The following is a 20,324-nucleotide window of genomic DNA, read 5'->3' as shown; positions in this document are numbered from 1 at the left end:
TCACCTCAACTGACAAGATACTTTTTATTATTGTTGTTCAGTTCCTAAGACGCATCTGACTCTTTGTGACCCATGAAGTGTAGCCCACCAGGCTTCTCTATCCTTGGGATTTACCAGGGAAGAATACTGGAGTGGGTTGCCATTTCCTTCTCCAGGGGATCTTACCAACCCAGGGATCAAACCCACATCTCCTGCATTGGCGGGCAGATTCTTTACTGCGGAGCCACCGGGAAAGCCCGGTTTTTGTTACTGTCTTCCTTATCTGTCCCACTTCTGTGAGCACTCCTGTGCTTTCCTGTGATAAGATCTGTGTGCTTGACTGCAGGGGCTACCTCAGACTCCACTGAAGGTGTTTTGTAACAAACTCTATATTCTCTGTATTACCCTTCACTTTTAAAAAGAACTTGAGTTCTGAATTGCATCTGGTTCAAAGATTTCAGATGAGTGGTGGTTGACCTACATTAATTTATGTTCTGTGAAGTAAAGGTCACCCCAATCATATCAATCAGTTTAGGGCATGTATCTTTTATTTAGTACATGCCTCCCTCAGGACAGTGTAGGGGATAATCTGCTGTGTCTTTCAATTCTCTCCTGAAATTTAAGACAGTTATTCACATAAGCCAGCTTATTCTCCTCAAACATATTCCCTTTTGCTTTCAATCAGAAAAAAAGCAAGTATTATCTTGTCTGAAGTTTCTCTGATCGTTAGAAAGAATTATTTTATTTATATTTTTTCTTGCTAAATGCTGTAATTCTGATTCACCTGATCTGAGTTAGATGTTACAGATACCTTTTAAGGTAGGACAGTTGTTCAATGACAGTATAGTAAATTATTCAGAAAAAGTTTTGCTGTTATGAAGTTAAAAACATATTCAACTATACCAGTCACAGAAAGAAAATAATTAAGTAAGTTTTGAGGACCTGACTCACTTTGTTTTGGGAAATGAATGTCCTGGGTGAGTGAAAGTCAAAGGAGTCTTCTTTTTTTGTTTGTTTTTTTTTAACCCTCACCCTTGGCATTGAAAGTGCAGAATCCTAATCACTGGGCCAGGGAAGTTCCCTCACTGTTCTCTTTTAAACTGAATTCCTTGTATAACTTAAATCGCCATTGTTTAAATACCTTTTATATAGGTTTGCTGTCTCCCAAGTGTATTTAATTTTAGTGAGATGATACTGTTAGAAAGTTCTAAGTCTGGGTAGAGATCACTGTACGGAGTGATACTTGTTGATTCTGATTTTAACTTCTGGGACCATCTGGAACAAGTTTACCCCTCCTTCTACTTGATGGCCCTTTGTGTGCATTAAAGATCAGTATGGGACCTTCCTGAGTCTTCATCATAAGTAGGTAAATATGCAGAGTAAATATTTTCTGTTCATTAACTATTCCTCATGAGACATTACTTGAAGACTCTTCCAATTATTTCTCTTTAATGTTTCAGTTTGTCAATATTTTAATTAAGTCAATCTTCTAGGTATAGTCTGACCAGTAGAGTAGTACTGCCCACTCCATTTTTCTGTATCTTTACTTAGTATATTATATGTGCTTGCATGCTCAGTTGTTCAGTCATGTCCAACTCTCTGTGATCCCATGGACTGTAGCCTACCAGGCTCTTCTGCCCATGGGATTCTTCAGACAAGAATATTGGAGTGGGTTGCTATTTCCTCCTCCAGGGGATCTTCCTGATGTGGAGATAAACCCGCACCTCCTACATTTCCTCCATTGAAAGGCGGATTCTTCGCCACTGACCCACCTGGGAAGCCCTAATATTAATGTGGTCAAGATAGGTATATTTTGACCTTACTGGGTTTACTGCTAACTAGAACCTTCAAGTCAAAGTCTTCTCCTATCCTCTACTTGTAGACTTTTTGTGGTGGTATAAAAATACAGGACTTTAGAGTCATGACTTTGTAGGAGTTGTTGCAGAAACCTTACATCAAAGGAGTCTTCATTGTAAAATAAGTGCAATATTGATTAAATACTATTTTCTGGGCATTGCATTACATTTTTACATATATCATTTCTTTCAACTTTTCCAGAAAAATGAAGTAGGAAAGTACAGTACTGTATCTAATTTAATAGATGAGGTAACTGAGACTCAGAAAGGTTAACTAACTTACCCAACATGACTAGTAAGTGTGGCTCCGATGGTAAAGAATTCTTCTACAGTGCAGGAGACCTGTGTTCAATCCCTAATTAACCAAAAAGTGTGGCATAAACTTTTAACTTTTCTCAGAAAATCAGAATGAGACGTAATGCTTTAAAGAAGAAATTTAGTTAAGACATGGAAAGTTGTATTTTTCCTTTTTTCTTTTATGACAAAGGACAAAGGAGGCAAAGCCAGCACTTGTTTACTTAGTTTAGACACCTCTAGTTAGAGCTGGTTTTTTTGGGGGGGTTCCCTTTTGTGATCCCAGCTACTTCTAGGTTGACTGCCAGGAAATCAATTTCTTCTCGTGACTCATTCATGTTTCAGGTTGAATTTTTATGACTAATAGGCAGGTAGCCTATGACGTGATTAGTTAAAGCAAGGTCAGATAGATTTCACACTCCATTAATTTGTAAGAGTTTCTCATATGACTTTAGCTTACTTTGTTTTTTCCAGAATAAAATGGTAATTGTAGGTAGATATTAGTTCTAAAGATTTTCCTTGGAATGTAGCATAGGATTATAGACCACAATAATACTGATATTATCTAGAAAATTTAGATATAAATCTGTTAGGAAAAATTAATCTCAATTAAAAAAACTATGTTGGTCATAGTTTATAAAAATCTCATTCTTTGGAAATATGTAGTTGTACAAATTGATAGGACTATATTAGAAAAGACTGACTTTGTCATGTAAAACTTAAATGCCTGACAGACTGATAAAAATTGTTGGCACATAAGGTCCAAAATGGTTTGACATGGGAAAGTCAGTTGAGTTAAAATGAATTATTTTACTCAATACCCACAATTCAGTCATAACCCAGTCTTTGTGTATCTTCAGTCTTGAATTGGGCAAGAACGTATGCCTAAATCAGTATGAATTTATTTTTCTAGTGGAATCGGGAATCTTCCATATTCATTCATTCAACAAATACTTATTGAGCATGTACCAGGTACCCACTATTGCAGATACTCGTGCTGTATCAGTGAGCCAAAAGAGCCTTAGTCTTTTGGAGCTCACAGTTCTGGCCAATTAGCAGTAGACAAACCAATTATGTACTAGGTTAGAAAACAGTAACTGCTGAGGATAAAGTTACATCGGAATAAGAATAAGGAACAGGAGTACTAGGGTGTGGAAAGGGGGTTGCAGTTTTAAATAGCATGTTTAAGGCAGGCAATGATGAGCAGGTAAAACTCCAGTAAACACTTGGAAAAGATGAGGTAATTAGCCTTGTGATATCTGGGGGTGAGCATTCCAAGCAGATGGGACAGCTAGAGCAAAGAACATAAAGCAGGAGTGTGCCTGGTGTGTCTGAGGAGCCTTGGGGGATTGAGGGTGGCAGGAGTAGGATATAATTTGAAAGGGGTCAGGTAATAAGGGGAGAGAGAGAAACCAATCATTCTAAGGACTTTGGCTTGTGTTTTCAGTTAAGTGGGAAGATGTGGCAGGTTTTAATCAGAAGAGTGGCATAGTATGACTTGTTTTAATGAGACTGTTTGAGTCCTACTTGTAGTCAGTCATTAGTCCCATGGTCTATACCCAGGATAACAGTATTGTCTTTGGGAGTCTGGCTGCCAGGGTTTAGATCCTGTTTCTGTTACTTACTGCTACTTTTATTTTAGTAAGTCACTTAATCTCTATATCTTAATTTTTCCCTTTGTAAGGTGAGAGTAATATCTTATGCTTAAACTGATACATGTAGCACTTTGAAGAGTGCCTGCCATTGCAAACCTGTAACTAACATTGGTGGTATTAGTGTTTGTATTACTTCAGTTCAGTCACTCAGTCATGTCTGACTTTTTGTGACCCCATGGAATGCAGCACACCAGGCCTCCCTGTCCATCACCAACTGTGGAGCTTACTCAAATTTATGTCCATTGAGTCGGTAATGTCATCCCACCATCTCATCCTCTGTTGTCCCGTTCTCCTCCTGCCTTCAATCTTTCCCAGCATCAGGGTCTTTTCCAGTGAGTCAGTTCTTCACATTAGGTGGCCAGAGTATTGGAGTTTCAGCTTCAACATCAGTCCTTCTAATGAATGTTCAGGACTGATTTCCTTTAGGATGGGCTGGTTGGATATCTTGGCAGTCCAAGGGACTCTCAAGAGTCTTCTCCAACACTACAGTTCAAAAGCATCAGTTCTTCAGCGCTCAGCTTTCTTTATAGTCCAACTCTCACGTCCATACATGACTACTAGGAAAACCATAGCTTTGACTAGATGGACCTTTGTTGGGAAAGTAATGTCTCTGCTTTTTAATATGCTGTATAGATTGGTCATAACTTTTCTTCCAAAGAGCAAACGTCTTTTAATTTCATGCTGCAGTCACCATCTGCAGTGATTTTGGAGTCGAAAAAAAAAAATAAAGTCTCTCTCTGTTTCCATTGTTTCCCTATCTATTTTCCATAAAGTGATGGGACCAGATTCCATGATCTTAGTTTTTTGAATGTTGAATTTTAAGCCAACCTTTTCACTCTCTCCTTTCACTTTCAAGAGGCTCTTTAGTTCTCCTTTACTTTCTGCCATAAGAGTGGTGTCATCTGCATATCTGAGGTTATTGATATTTCTCCCAGCAATCTTGATTCCAGCTTGTGCTTCATCCAGTCCAACATTTCTCATGATATACTCTGCATATTCGTTAAATAAGCAGAGTGACAGTATACAGCCTCGTATTATTTCAGACACTGAATTTGTCATTTGCCAGTCTTATTGATGTATGCAGGTCAGGAAGCAAGTTAGAACTGGACATGGAACAACAGACTGATTCCAAATAGGAAAAGGAGTACGTCAAGGCTGTATATTGTCACCGTGCTTATTTAACTTATACGCATAGTATATCATGAAAAACGCTGAGCTAGATGAAAACACAAGCTGGAATCAAGACTGCTGGGAGAAATATCAATAACCTCAGATGTGCAGATGACACCACACTTACGGCTGAAAATGAAGAAGAACTAAAGAGCCTCTTGATGAAAGTGAAAGAAGAGAGTGAAAAAGTTGACTTACAGCTCAGCATTCAGAAAACTAAGATCATGGCATCCAGTCCCATCACTTCATAGCAAATAGATGGGGAAACAGTCGCTGACTTTATTTTTTGGGGCTCCAAAATCACTGCAGATGGTGACTGCAGTCATGAAATGAAAGGATGCTTACTCCTTAGAAGGAAAGTTATGACCTAGACAACCTAGACAGCATAATAAAAAACAGAGACATTACTTTACCAACAAAGATCTGTCTAGTCAAGGCTATGGTTTTTCCAGTGGTCATGTATGGATGTGAGAGTTGACTATAAAGAACGCTGAGCACCGAAGAATTGATGCATTTGAACTGTGGTGTTGGAGAAGACTCTTGAGAGTCCCTTGGACTGCAAGGAGATCCAACCAGTCCATCCTAAAGGAAATCAATTCTAGGTGTTCATTGGAAGGACTGATGTTGAAGCTGAAACTCCAATACTTTGGCCACCTGATGTGAAGAACTGACTCATTTGAAAAGATCCTGATGCTGGGAAAGATTGAGGGCAGGCAGAGAAGGGGACTACAGAGGATAAGATGGTTGGATGGCATCACCGACTCAATGGACGTGAGTTTGGGTGGGCTCCGGGAGTTGGTGATGGACAGGGAGGCCTGGCGTGCTGTGGTTCAAGGGGTCGCAAAGAGTCAGACACGACTGAGCGACTGAACTGAAATGAAACTTATTGATTCTGTGGTCACAGTGTTTAACACTGGTCCCTTCCTTTCCATACCTATCTTCAGAATTCCAGCTCAAACCTGCAGATGCTCCTGCCTGGACTATTACAGCCACTGCTTCCTTTCTTTCTGTCCCAGCCAATCTTGCACAATCCTGCTGGCTAGGTTGTCACATTACTGCCATCTCTAAAAACTTAATTCCTTTCTTCTTGCTTTCTAAATGATGTGGATACTTACTCGAGGCTCTCCTTCATGTAGTTCCAGCATGTCTGTCTCTAACACAAGTACATGGTACTGCTGCCTGCCTTTCACAAACTTGAAGGACCCTCAGTGGATTTTCTCTGTCATTTAAAATTCTTCTAATTTTCGCCTCAAGTACCACCAGCTACACTTTCTACTTTACCTCTCACAATAATATTTTCCATCTGGTATTCTAGTCATTTGAGTATTTCTCTGATCCTTGTATTTAGGAATGTTAGATGCAAGGAGTTATTTCTCTTCCAATTTCATACCTGTGTTTGGCTGTCGTTTATTCACTCAGTCTTCATGTCCTCCTTTTTTGCAGCCTCATGGATTGCAGCCCACTAGGCTCCTCTGTCCATGGGATTCTCCAGGCATGGATACTGGAGTGGGGTGCCATTTCCTCCTTCAGGGGATCTTCCTGAGAGTGTTCTGCTATAGCTCATACCTTATGGTAGATGTTTTAATAAATATTTACTGAACTAATTTAATTTTCCTTATTTTCCTCTAGGAATGATCAGCCACATAAAGCAACTGATCTTGAATCCGAGGAAGATGTTATTCCAGATTCACCAATAACAACCTTTTCATTTTCTGGCACTAATCGGCTACGAAGAAAGGAGAACCTCCGCGTCCGATATGTAGAGCAAACACATGCTAAACTGGAGCACTCTGGCTGTGCACATGGTGAGGATTAGAGTTGTAGCTTATTTACCTAGTTGTGTAAAAAAAAAAAAACCAAGTATTCATCTATTGTTAGGAAGATAGTCACTGTTCAGGGTAACGTATGTTACAACTATAACCTTAACTGCCATCAGTGAAGTGACTGGGAAGGTATCTTCTGCCTGTGTTATGTATAGACATGATTTGCTCATCTGAATATGTAAGCACTCAACATTTTACAAATGTAGGGAATAGTTTTTTCCTTTTTATTTAAAAAATATCCCTATGTGTATATCTGAGTGGGATACAATGAAAGAGGAAGGTAGGCTAACATTGAGTCCCACCTCCTGTATGCTGGTTATTATGCTGAGTGATTTGAATACATTATTACTGTATTTTAATTCTCACGACAGGTTTGTGGGGTAGCTTCTAGCACCTTTGTTTTATAGATGAGGAAAGATTTGTTCCTAAGAGGAGTTAAATAGCCTGTCAAGTGGATGAGTCAAAATTCAAGTATAGATCTTCTTGCCTCTAAATTTTTGTACTTCGGAAGTATTATCCATAGCTACTCCCATCAAAGGTTTAACTAGCTATTTTTAATTTTTCTAATGTGTAGCACTTGGTGGTAAATCAGGAAATGGTTTTATAATGTTTCTAGTTTGTGGCTTATCAGTGGTATATTTATTAATTCCAGGCCAGTTTACCATTTCTGGTACATACTTTGAAACTACATTTTCATATAGTCCTGAAATTTATCCTGTGGTGTGTCACAGTGCTAATTCCTTTTAATATTGATCTAAAAGTAAATCAGTATTTAGAACTTCCATCTTTAACCTAAACTGTTTGTAACAAGGAAAGCATTTGAGGGGAAGGAGTATATCTAGTCCTAGAGATATTTTTATAATGCAGGTAAATTGTTAACAGTAGCTCTGCCTTTTAAAAAAAAAAAATAGTAGTCTTAATTTTTGATATTAGAAAATTGACACAGTTTTTCCCCATTTTATATGAGCTTGCATCACCATCTAGTGGAAAACAAAAGAATTGTTAAAAATCTTATACATAATTAAGAACTAAAGTAAAACGTAACATCTTGGATCTAGAATGAACACTTGTGGGCCTTTTAGTCTAATATCATATAGGACATGAATAACCACAGATAAGCATCAGCATAGTTTAGATCATGTTTAAATCTATCTAAAAGAATATTCCAGAAAAACAAAACAGCAATTTTCTTTTTCAGGAAAGTCATCTTGTACAAATGCTCTTGGTTTATCTCTTTGTTTTATGAGAATAACTTGTAACGGTTTAAAACCATGTCAGTTTTAATCTTGTTCTGATCATTTTTACTTGGACTATGAAATTTTGGTTTTAAAATACCACTTTTGAGCCATGCAAATTATTTTAAAACTAATTTAATGACTAGTTACTCCTTTTCTTTTTCTAACACCCATGCTTGTTAATTTTAAAATGGTGTGTGTGTGTGTGTGTGTGTGTGTGTGTTAACCACTCAGTCGTGTCTGACTCTTTGTGGTTCCATGGACTGTAGCCCACCAGGCTCCTCTGTCCATGGAATTCTACAGGCAAGAATATTGGAGTAGGTTGTCATTTATGCTTTTTAATGATAATTTCTAGTTATAATTAGTAAAAATCTATTCCCCTTTACTTTGTCCTTCTTTTGGTTTTCTTTGAATTAAATCCTTAGGTAGTGGGATGATTTCTGATAAAGCATGTTTCAGATTTCCTTCCAGAAAATGAAAACTCTGAAATAAAGACTGAAAAGCAATATGATGCAGTATTCATTGCAGATGAACCCACTGATTTCCAGCATTACACAAGGAAAGGTCACCTTAAAATATTACAACTCTAGTAGGCTTAGGTCAGAAGAAGGTTATCTGTTCCGGTCCTCTTCTCCCCCACTGTCTTAACTTCCAACTTTAATGAAACTAAAGGAATAACCTCTTTATTGGACTGTTGAAGTTATATCAATAAAATAGACTTCCAGTGGATTTAAAGATAGATTTGTATTGGCATATTAATTTTATCATGATTGTATGTTTATTTGTAATCTCTCCTGTTTTTTTCCCTTAGAATTGAGAAAAGTACCAAAGTCTTCAGCTTATCCACAACATAAGCCTAATAAGGAAAGTGAAATTCTAGTGGCTGACACTTGTGATCAGAGTCAAGCTCCAGTGGCTAGTAAGCAAGATACTAAGATTATAAACTGGTGGGCAAGAGTGACCAACCATGTGAATTTAGACAATATTTTAAAATATTTTCCATGTAATTTTGTTTGTATTACTTGTTTAGTCTTTTTCATATTGAACAGTAATGTATTCTGTTATTAGTTCGTATTAATATCCATGGACTTCCCTGATGGCTTAGATGGTAAAGAATCTGCCGGCAGTGCAGGAGACCCAGGTTCAATCCCTGGGTCAGGAAGATCTCCTGGGGAAGGGAATGGCTACCCACTCCAGTATTCTTGCCTGGAAAATTCAATGGACTGGGGAGCCTTATCCATTTTAATACAAATTGTTAGTAATTTTAAGTAAATAAGGCTTTACCGTGGTTTACTCATTCATTCAACAAATATTTGAGTGCCTACTGTATACTGGGCACTAAACAAAATGTTTAACGTCATAGAGCTTACAGTCTCGTTGGGGGAGAAAGAAAGTAAATATATGTTAGATGAAGCAGGATCTCTGAAGAAAAATAAAGCAGGGTAAGAAGAGATTTTAGAAAGTCTCACCTTAAAAAAAAGTAACATTTGAGCAGAGACTGAGGGAAGCAGGTGAGTCATGTGGATTTGATTTCATGGCAAAGGGCATCCCAGGTGGAGACATCAGTGACCACAGAGGCCCTGAGGTGAGGGTGCTCTTTGATTTGTTTGAAGAACATTAAGGAGCCCTTTGTGGGCAGGGCAGAGTGAGTGAACGGGAGATTGTTTTGGGCAACTCTAAGAGGAAAGAGACTGGTAGCTGGAGGTTTGCAGGATGGAGCTGAGGGTAGGGGTGGTTAGAAATCAGGAGTTTGTTTTTGAAAATATATTGTTTCAGATACTGAGTAGCCATTCAGGTAAAGATTTTGATGGGTAGGTGGATGTGAATATAGATGAATCTGGGATAGAGGTGGTTGTTAGCATGTAGGGGAGATCCGAAGCCATGAGACTGGGTGAGATTGCCAAGGAAGTGAATGATGATGGGAGGAGAAGTAGTTCCAATACTTAGGCACAAGGCTCTCCATCATGGAAAGGAGTGATTTTCAACTGTATTGTATTGTCACTCCCATCTGGCCGTTTTAGACTTTTTTCCCCTCCAATTACTTCCTCCATGGAATTTTAATATAGCACAAGAAATCCATTTAATTAAATATTTTTAATGATAATTTTTTCAGTGGCAATAAGCCTGCAACATATTGCAATTTATAGTAGGTATTTTGGGCTTTATAAAACAGAATTTTTAAAATTATTCAGTGCCATTTTGTAAAGTAGTCCTTTGAGCTTTTTCTTTGCTTTTTTGTACGTTTTCATATGGCTAGTTTCTACAGTTGTATAATTGTTTGTGTTTTTTTTTCCTTAAACTTAGAACCACATGGAAAAAGCAGTTATCCTTCTGAGAGTTTAGCTACCATAGTTGCTGAAACACTTGGACTTTGTGTTCAAGAAGAATCTGTAAGTAATTGTTTAGTTTGGTAATAAATATGAATTAATTGGTGTCCTTTGAGGTCAGTTTTTAGAGAATTAAGCAAGAGAAAAAAATTTTTATCCAATGATTATTAGATAAAGGCCTAGAACAAAATTGATGTCACTAGAAAAGGCTCATTTATATTATTCACTCCATGCAGTTACAGAAAACTCTATCAAGTCTTGAGAATTCTTTGGATATAGGTTACCGGTTGAGTCAGAATTTAGATGGCTTAATAGGGAACTCTGCTCAGTGTTATGTGGCAGCCTGGATGGGAGGGGAGTCTGGGGAGAGTGGACACATGTGTATATATATGACTGAGTCCCTTTACTGTCCACCTGAAATTATCACAGCATTGTTAAATCGACTATACTCCAATAAAAAGTTAAATAATAAAAAAAAACTTACATGGCTTAGAGGATTTAGCCAAACCTCTTCCCTATCCCCTCTCCTCCCTACCCTGTTCCAACTTAAAGAGAAGATTTAAACCTTTAGATTGAGTTCAGAGTTTATTGGATCTTTTTGACATCCTTTAAACTGGGCTTTGATTTGGAAAACAGACTAAATTCTTGGGTCTACTACAGATGCTTTAATTCATCTTTGTCCTTATAAATGGCAATCCAGTTAGACCACATCCTTAGGGATTGACTGAGAAATTGACCCCATGATTTTCTTTTCATTATTTAGTGCTTCCTTACATCAGGTACATTTACTCTTTTTCTTAACCAGTCTCTAAAAAATGGAAGCCTTGAATTCATCAATCTTAAGGAAGCTTCATTTTGTTACAGCTTTAAAACATATCCCTTTGCTTTAGTCAGTAAATTATATAGGCTCTTATAAAGTTTCTTGCTGTTGAATTTCCAAAATTGAATTGACTTTTGATTACATTTGAATGTTTTTTTTGCAGGGGGTGGGGTGAGGTTCTTTCTACTTTTAGAACTAACTTCAAGTGATGGTGGTTAGTTTTTACCCTTTGAACTCTAAACATGTTTTAACTTTTTAAAATCCCCTCCTACCAATAAACCTGGCATGTCAGTATAGTTTAGACACCAAATCCATTGAGGGAACTGATCTCTGAAGATTTGCTGCTCAAAGTGTGATCCACAGGCCAACAGCATCTTCATCCCTGGAAGTTTGTGAGAGATAGAAAATCTTAAACCCAGCCCAGACCTACTGAACGAGAACTTCTGTTTTCATAGGACCCTCAGTTGATCTGTGTGTATGCAAAAGTTTGGAAAGCACTTGCTCTTTAAAGATCCTTTTAAATTCGTCTCCTATAAGTATAAATAATCATCTCTGTTCCCTTCCTTTCATCTAACTAATCTGGTTTTTTAGAATTAGCAACTATCAGTCTGCTTTCTGTCCTTAAGAATTTACGTATTCTGGATAACTTATTTAAATGGAATTATATGTGGCTTTTGAGTCTGGCATCTTTCACTTAGCCTGTTTTCGAGTTCATCCGCATCACAACATGTATCAGTATTTCATTCCTTTTTAAGAATAATCCTCCATTGTATTTATGTACTTTATATTTTATTACTGAAGGAATCTCGAGGCCCTCGGAGCCCTGTTGGTGATGAACTCTACCGCTGTCTGGAAGGGGATCACAAAAAACAAAGTTTTGAGGAATGTAGAAAAAATAGTGAAGATAATTTAAGGTAATTTGGGGCACTTTGGTAAAAACTTATAAACTGTCAATGAAATTCCATTGCAATGAGTTCCACAGATTTAAACTATTTCTCTCCCTCAGCTTGTTATTCTGGTTGTATTAATTTTTATTAAAAAAAATATTTCCCCCAGTTTATGACCTCTTGAGGGCGTTTTGCATTAATGTAGAGATGGGGATGTTACTATTAGGTTCTTTCTGTACTTCTATCAAGCAGTGCTTCAGAGGTCCCAGCCTCATCTCTTTTTAGGATCCAGTCATCCCTCCTGGATTTGTATTTTCTAAAACTGAATGTTGTATGAAATCCATCATTAGCTCGATGAGCTTTCAAGATTGGGATACACTGTTGCTTTTACTAATTTTAGAACATCCATTAACTAACAATACTATATTTATGTAGCATTTTGCTTTTTAAAAGAGTTTTCAGTATTAAATACATATATCACATTTAATTGTCATTATACTAAATCATTAGGGTAGGTTTTATTACCCCCATATTTTACAGTCAACAAAAATGCAACCCCACAGAGATCAAATGTCTTTTTAAAGACCACACAACTATTAAGTGGGCTTCCCGGGTGGTGCTAGTGGTTCTTTAGAACCTGCCTGCTTTTGCAGGAGATGTAAGATGCGTGTTCAATACCTAGGTCAGGAAGATTTTCCCTGGAGAAGGGCATGGCAACCCACTCCAGTATTGAGTATTCTTGCCTGGAGAATCCCACGGACAGAGGAGCCTGGTGGGCTACAGTCCATAGGGTCACAAAGAGTCGGACATGACTGAAGCAGCTTAGCCTGCACGCACAACTATTTAAGTAAGAGAGTCGGAGCTCTTAGCCATTACACTTCTTCAAACTTAACCCTAGTGATCTTTCTACTACCCCAGCTGTCTCCTCTGCTACAGGCAGGCTGGGTCATGAGTTATATTCTATTTTGTAGTATAAGAATTTTATTTCTTGGAGTTACTCTTGATAAAATTTCCTAACAACAAAAGAATTTGGGATTTGTTCAAATATTTTCTTATATAGTGTATTTATTTAAGTTACTTTGGAAAAATATTTATAGATAGGAATATCATGGTTATTGAGATAGGTTTGCTATATCATTTCCCTCTGCTTTTTGTCAGCCAAATAAAGAGAAGCCAGCAACTGAATCATATCTTAAATTTTGGTCAATGATCTGCTTCTAATATGTAGATAAGACCTTACTGTTAATAATTCTGTATTAGCAAAAGTTTTCTCATTATGCTTATCTTTTAATTTTTACCCTGTTTCTTTAATAGGAAAAAACTTTTACCACTCTTTATTTTTTTAGGTTTTCAGATTCCAAGACTCCTCTTCAAGAAGAATTGACTAATCGAGTATCATCTCCTGTATTTGGAGCTACCTCTAACGTGAAATGTAGTTTAGGTTTGAATACAAGTTTGTCCCCTTCTCTTTTAGAGACTGGGAAAAAAACCCATCTGAAAACAGTGCCCCTTAGCAACACTTGTGCTTCTGGACTAGAGAAACCTAGGTCAAAATCTGAAGACGGAGCCCTTATCACACATCATCTTCTTGGGACTGAAGTAAACAAGATCCCTAATCAGTCATCTTCTAATAAGCAGATGCTTATAAATAAAAATACAAGTGAACCCCTAAGTGAGCAGGATAGTATTGATCACATTAAAGATACTGATAAAGATAAACATGTGGTACCCCTGAAGTCACTGGGAGGCAGAACCAAAAGGAAGAAAATTGAGGAAGAAAGTGAAGATGAAGTAATCTGTCCCCAAGCCTCCTTTGATAAAGAAAATGCTTTTCCTTTTCCACTGGATAGTCATTCTTCCATGAATGGAGACTATGTGATGGATAAACCTCTGGATCTATCTGATCGATTTTCAGCTATCCAACGTCAAGAGAAGAGCCAAGGAAGTGAGAACTCTAAAAGCAGATTTAGGCAAGTGACTCTCTATGAGGCTCTGAAGCCCGTTCCAAGGGACTCTTCCTCAAGCTGCAAGGCCTTGAGCAGGAGCTGTGAGCTAACCAAAGACTCCCCAGAAGAGCCCTGTTTACAGAAGTCCCTTTTCCAGTCCTTGAGTAAATCTCCAGATAATAAAACACTGTTACAAATAAAGGAAGAAAACCCAGTATTTAAAATCCCTCTTCGTCCACGTGAAAGTTTGGAGACAGAGAATCTTTTTAATGACACAAAGGTATGTGTTCAGTATTCAAGGGTTTTGATTAAAATGATGGTTTGTGATTTTTCCTAGATGCTAATAATTTTTTCTGTTTTAGGGTGCTGGTTCTCATGAGCCTATAAAGATAAAAACCAGATCCATCCGTGGAGCATGTGAAGTTGCATCAGTTCTTCAGTTAAATCCATGTAGAATTGCTAAAACAAAACCTCTACAAAACAACCAAGGTATGTAAACTATAAATAGCATTTCCACTCTCTTTTTAATGAATTTATATTGAGTATTGTAATGTATTATTTACATTCTTTGGATAGATTTAATTGTTTCTGGAAAAAATAGTTTATCCCTGCATGTTTCTGTGTTTATAGTACAATTCTTACTGGTTTCACCTTAAAATTTTCCTGCTCTTCTACTTTTTGAAAAAATAAATCAACGTCTTTAACACCTACTTTTATAAGTAATTTTATAGGTTTAATTCTTTTATGTAGTTGTTTCTTGTTTTCTTTACAAAAAGAAAGCTTTAAAAATTTAAACTATACAGATTTAAAAAAAAATTTTTTTTTCATTTATTTTTATTAGTTGGAGGCTAATTACTTTACAGTATTGTAGTGGTTTTTGTCATACATTGACATGAATCAGCCATGGATTTATAAGTATTCCCCATCCCGATCCCCCCTCCCACCTCCCTCTCCACCCGATTCCTCTGGGTCTTCCCAGTGCACCAGGCCCAAGCACTTGTCTCATGCATCCAGCCTGGGCTGGTGATCTTAAACTATACAGATTTTTAAAATTTATAAAAGTAGAAATTTATCATCCAAACCTTGTTCCTCACCATATAGATAGCCAGTCCTTTTTTTTGTATTTTCATATATCTCTCTCTCTCTCTTAACTATTTGTATATACAAATTTATATGGGTTTTTAAACTTCTTGTTTGAAAACATTGTTTGCCCTTTCATTACTTCATATGCAGTATTTATTCCTTATTGGAAACTTATTCCTTCATCTGCATTTATTTTCCTTTTTTCCTGAAGCTCATTCTTTAGTAATTCTTCCAGTGAGGGTTTCAGTCTCTATATGAAAACATTTTTTTTAACTCTTATTCCTAATTTTTTTAAATCTTTTTGTTTTTATTTTTATTTTTTCCGTGGTTGCTCTAGGGATTGTGGTATACTTACTTAACCTTTCACAATCTACTTTGAGTTAATACTGTACCACTTTATACTCTATAACTGTACCTTATGTAGTTGTCATGTATATTAACATACATTGAAACCTCCTCCAGGGTTGGTTTTAACTTAAAATTTTTTTTTATTGAAATAAAAATCAGTCATTAAAGTGTATAATTTGGTGGTTTTGATGTAGTCACAATTGTGTCACCATCACTGTACTCTGAAGTTTAGAACATTTTCATCACCATACAAAGAACAGTACCTGCTAGCAGTCAGCCTCCATTTCTCTCTCATCTTCCCCAGTCCTAAGCAGCCACTTAATCTACTTTCTGTCACTATCGATTTGCATATTCTGAAGTAGTCATATAAATGGAATTGTACAATATATGATATTTCATGACTTCTTTCACTATTTCAGTTTTTTCACTGTTACAAGTAATCCTGGTTTGAACATTGATATACAATTTTGTGTGGATGTAAGTTTCATTTTTCTTGAGTTATACCTAGAAGTAGAATTGGTGGGCCACATGCTAACTCTGGGGCTTCCCTGGTGGCTCAGACGGTAAAGAATCTGCGTGCCATGCAGGAGACCTGGGTTCTAGCCCTGGGTTAGGAAGATCCCCTGGAGGAGGGTATGGCAACCCACTCCAGTATTTTTGCCTGGAGAATCCCCATGGACAGAGGAGCCTAGCGGACTACAGTTCACAGGGTCGCAAAGAGACGGACAGGACTGAACGACTAAGCACAGCACATGCATGCTAACTGTATGTTTAGCCTTTTGAGGAGCTATCTGTCTTTTCCCAAAGGAGCTACATCAGTTTATATTTCCACCAGCAGGAGCATGTGAGAGTTCCTGTTTCTCCATATTCTCACCAACACTTGTTTTCATTGTCCATCTTTTTGATTCTAGCCATCCTATGGGTGTGAAGTTATTAATATATCTCAAGTGTGCTTTTGGTTTGCCTTTTCTTTGATGGCTAATGATGTTGAGCTTCTTTTCATGTGCTTACTGGCCATATTCATTTTCTTTGAAGGATTGTCTATTCAGGTCCTTTACTTATTCTCAGTTGGAGTGGTTGTCTTATTATTGAATTGTGAGAGTTCTTTATGTATCCTCAGTATAAGTCCTATTAAGACACATGATTTGGAAATATTTTTCTCATTCTGTGAGTCCTGTAATGTTTTAAAGTGATGAGAATTTTAAAAATCTGTTTTTAATTGTGTATTTTTTCTCCTTATCTAAGATGTATCCTTTGAAAATATCCAGTGGAGTATAGATCCAGGAGCAGACCTTTCTCAGTATAAAACAGATGTTACTGTAGATGATACAAAGGTAAGTTAGAAAGTAGAATCAGAGCCCATGTGGTTATTCTAGTGTATTGTTAGTCACCCTGCTCCCCGATTCATTCTGTGACCTTGAGATAGTCACACACCTCTTACAACCTTCATATATTTATTCAGAAAACTGCAAAATAATAACATTTATTTTCCAATTTTGTGGTATTTTTGAAAGGGTAATAATACTTTCTGACTTTTTAGAAACATTTGCTGAAAAATATAGTTTTAAAATAATGTCAAATGCTAATTACATATTAAATAATTTAATTTTTTATCAAAATAATCTATCATATGCATTGATTAGCTTAACATGCCTTCAAGAAAAAAATTTCATTTTTCCTAGTTGGCTATTTCTTTAAATGCTGTGTATTTTCTTTTTAGTTAACATTCATAGCAGAAATTACTTTTTTGGCTTGTATTTAGGTTCTACATAGTTTGAGAAGTTCTCTTGCACATGGTAGCATATTAATAAAATATTTAACAGTTGCTAGAGTAATCCATAGCCATCAAGAAGTCAAATTTGACTTACGAACTTTTCAGTGTACATTGATGTTCATTTCTGTGAAGCAGATTAGGGAGGAAAGGAAGCTCCAGGGATTTTGGTAACATACAGTTCTCTCTTCCTTGGCAGCAGTCCTTTTCCTGGACTTGAGAGATGATGCTTGTATATCAAAGCTAATATATTAGGTTTAAATGCCTGTAAAATATAATATATCTATATTCCTTTGGGTAAAAGTAAATATTACTTAATGCTACTAAAGTGTAAGTGTACACTTAAAAAATGGTTTAAATGGTAACACTTATGTATATTTTTACCACCCCCCTTCACCAAAAAGTAACTATAAGGTCATAAAGGGATAACGGTTAAAATTTTGAATTTTTAAACATTTATTCAGGATGGCAGTCAGTCAAGATTAGCAGGAGAGACAGTGGACATGGACTGTACATTGGTTAGTGAAACCATGCTGTTAAAACTGAAGAAGCAAGAGCAGAAGGGAGAAGAGAGTCCAAGTAAGATTTGTTTTTTTGTTTGTTTTTTAATTTTAATACAAAGTGGAAGGAAGTTTATAGTCATACCATTGCACTGAAGAGCATAAATGACCTTTTCACCATAAATCAGTTTTTCCCCCCCATTCTACTAATAGTAGACTTCTCTTTAGTAAAACTTTGTTTCCATATTTCAGCAAAAAAAAAACCTTTAGTAAAAAATATTTTTATTTCCAAAAGAATTCAAGTTGTGTCCAGGGGTCAGCAAACTTCAACCAGCTGCCAGTTTTGTCAGTAAATTTTTGCTGGAACCCAGCCTCACTCACTTGTTTAATTTATTGCCTACGGCTGCCTGTGTGTCACAGCAGCAGAATTGAGTAGTTTCCGCAGAGACCTTATGGCCCCACAGGCCTAAAATACTTAGTGCCTGACCCTTTAAGAAAAAGTTTCCTGATCCCTTGTTAAGATAATTTTTTCATAAAAGGTATAAAGGGAATCTTGAGAGTCCTGTTTTAGAAATATTATTTTCCAAAGCAATTTGATAAGGAGAAAAAGGGTGGATTCTACTGAGAAGTATTAGTTGTTGTTGTTCAGTTGCTAAGTCTTGTCCGACTCTTTTGACTCTCTTTAGTACAGATTTGCAAATGAGTGGTAAACTCAGACTAATAGTGTATATGATGAGCGACTCTGCCATTTTCTTTTTCTGTAGAAAAGGAGATTTGGCTAAACTAGGGGGTCTACAGCCCTTTGTAGTAAGAAACTGATAATTCTTCATTTAAAGCCTTGATTTTCTGAAAGAGGTGCGAACAGTGGAAGGATTTGGGTTGGCACCACCTTAGCAATGTTTCTGATACAGTGGCATGTGACACGAGATCAACTAGACTGTGAATAGTTGTCATTCATCACCCTCACGTGTTGAAGAGTTAGGACCTGCCACATCAGGATGCAGGGCTAAAAGCAGAGGCATTTTCCAATGATCCTCTGTTAGAAACTGAGGACACTCAAGACTGTTTATGCATTTCCTGTATTCTCCAGTCTACCTGCTCAGGGTCCCAGGTCTTGTTCTTGCTTCTTATGCAAAACAGAAAAAGAGACACAGATGTACAGAACAGACTTTTGGACTCTGGGAGAAGGCAAGGGTGGGATGTTTCAAGAGAATAGCTTCGAAACATGTATATTATCTAGGGTAAAACAGATCATCAGCCCAGGTTGGATGCATGAGACAAGTGCTCGGGCCTGGTGCACTGGGAAGACCCAGAGGGATCGGGTGGAGAGGGAGGTGGGAGGGGGGATCGGGATGGGGAACACATGTAAATCCATGGCTGATTCATGTCAATGTATGACAAAAACCATTACAATATTAAAAAAAAAAAACTTTTACTGCAGTAAATGCAGTAAGTAAGAAAATTTTAACAGCCTTTTCCTTAATTCTTTGTTCTTTAGTAATGAATAATTATCCATACAGTCAAACAGCTGGCTGCCTATGGTGAAAAGGACAGTAGTTACTAAAAGGAAAACCTTAACAGTGATTTATTGTCTTTTTATAGTGAATGACACTTACATAACTTTCTTCTTAAGAAGATGACTTTGCTTTTAAGATTATTTTGTTCCTGGTACCAGTTACTGATGTTTTCCTCAGTTTTGTAGAAGAGGGCAAAACTAAAGTATGGCAGCTTTGGCTTCTAATTTATCTAGTTAATCTAAGAAGATGATAGCTTCCCAAATATATTTGAAACAAGTAACTTATGGAGGTGAAATTAGAACTTAAACTAATGTGTGGAGATAAATTCGGCTAAATAAGACATAATACTGTTGCTGTACAATAAGTCACTCCAGTAAATCAGAGGATTAGAACAATAACGATTTTTTTTATCTTTCATAGTTTCTGTGCCTCAGGAATTCAGGAAGGGCTGGGCTGGGTGATTCTATCTCAGGGTCTCATACAGATAGTGGCTGGAGCTGGAACAGCAGAGGACTAGATAGATGGGAGACTCTTGGCTCCTGTCTCATCATTCAGTCTCAGGGTTTCTTCATACAGTCTTTCCATGTGGGCTAGTTTGAGCTTCCTTACCACACAGAGACTAGGTTCCCAGAGTAAGCATCCCCAAAGAGCAAGGTAGAAGTGCACAGCATTTTTATGATCTGGACTCAATAGGAGGAGTGCCATGATCACATTTATAAGAACAGCAGGTGGGATAGGAGATACTGTTGAGCCCATACTTAGGAAAAAACAATCTCCCCATTTTACCCATAAGGTAGGTTTTTTTCATACTTAGAATTGATGAAATATAAACTTAAAGATGAGACATACCATTAAATAGTACTGCTAATATTCAACTCAAAAAAAATTTTTTATATCTGTGTTTGACTTAGTAGATGCTATGGTAGATATATATCCTTATATATCAAAAAAGGATGTAGTCTGTCCTCAAGCATTTTACAGTCAGAAGTCAGCAACAAAAAGAAATCATTAACTTACTATGATTTACTGACAGCATATACAGAATGCTTTGGGAATGCCTAGCGCACAGGAATTATTTTTACTTACAAATTTGATCCTCAGAATGAAAAATGA

At 36.9% G+C, this 20,324-nt stretch overlaps 1 protein-coding gene across 7 annotated transcripts in view; it reads left to right on the top strand.

Annotated features, from left to right (window-relative positions):
* RBBP8 (RB binding protein 8, endonuclease) overlaps positions 1-20,324 on the top strand; it is a 78,900-nt gene that overhangs the window by 49,084 nt on the left and 9,492 nt on the right. For all 7 annotated transcript variants that reach the window (XM_065932472.1, XM_065932470.1, XM_065932467.1 and 4 more), the window contains 8 exons: positions 6,584-6,759; positions 8,824-8,931; positions 10,317-10,402; positions 11,961-12,073; positions 13,393-14,272; positions 14,355-14,481; positions 16,669-16,757; positions 17,659-17,773. In XM_065932472.1, the coding sequence (XP_065788544.1) occupies positions 6,584-6,759; positions 8,824-8,931; positions 10,317-10,402; positions 11,961-12,073; positions 13,393-14,272; positions 14,355-14,481; positions 16,669-16,757; positions 17,659-17,773 (1,694 nt within the window). The remainder of the gene's footprint in view (positions 1-6,583; positions 6,760-8,823; positions 8,932-10,316; positions 10,403-11,960; positions 12,074-13,392; positions 14,273-14,354; positions 14,482-16,668; positions 16,758-17,658; positions 17,774-20,324) is intronic.

The sequence above is a fragment of the Muntiacus reevesi genome, chromosome 4, assembly GCF_963930625.1.
Source record: "Muntiacus reevesi chromosome 4, mMunRee1.1, whole genome shotgun sequence".
Taxonomy (NCBI): Eukaryota; Metazoa; Chordata; class Mammalia; order Artiodactyla; family Cervidae; genus Muntiacus; species Muntiacus reevesi.
This window is presented reverse-complemented; position numbering and strand designations above follow the sequence as displayed.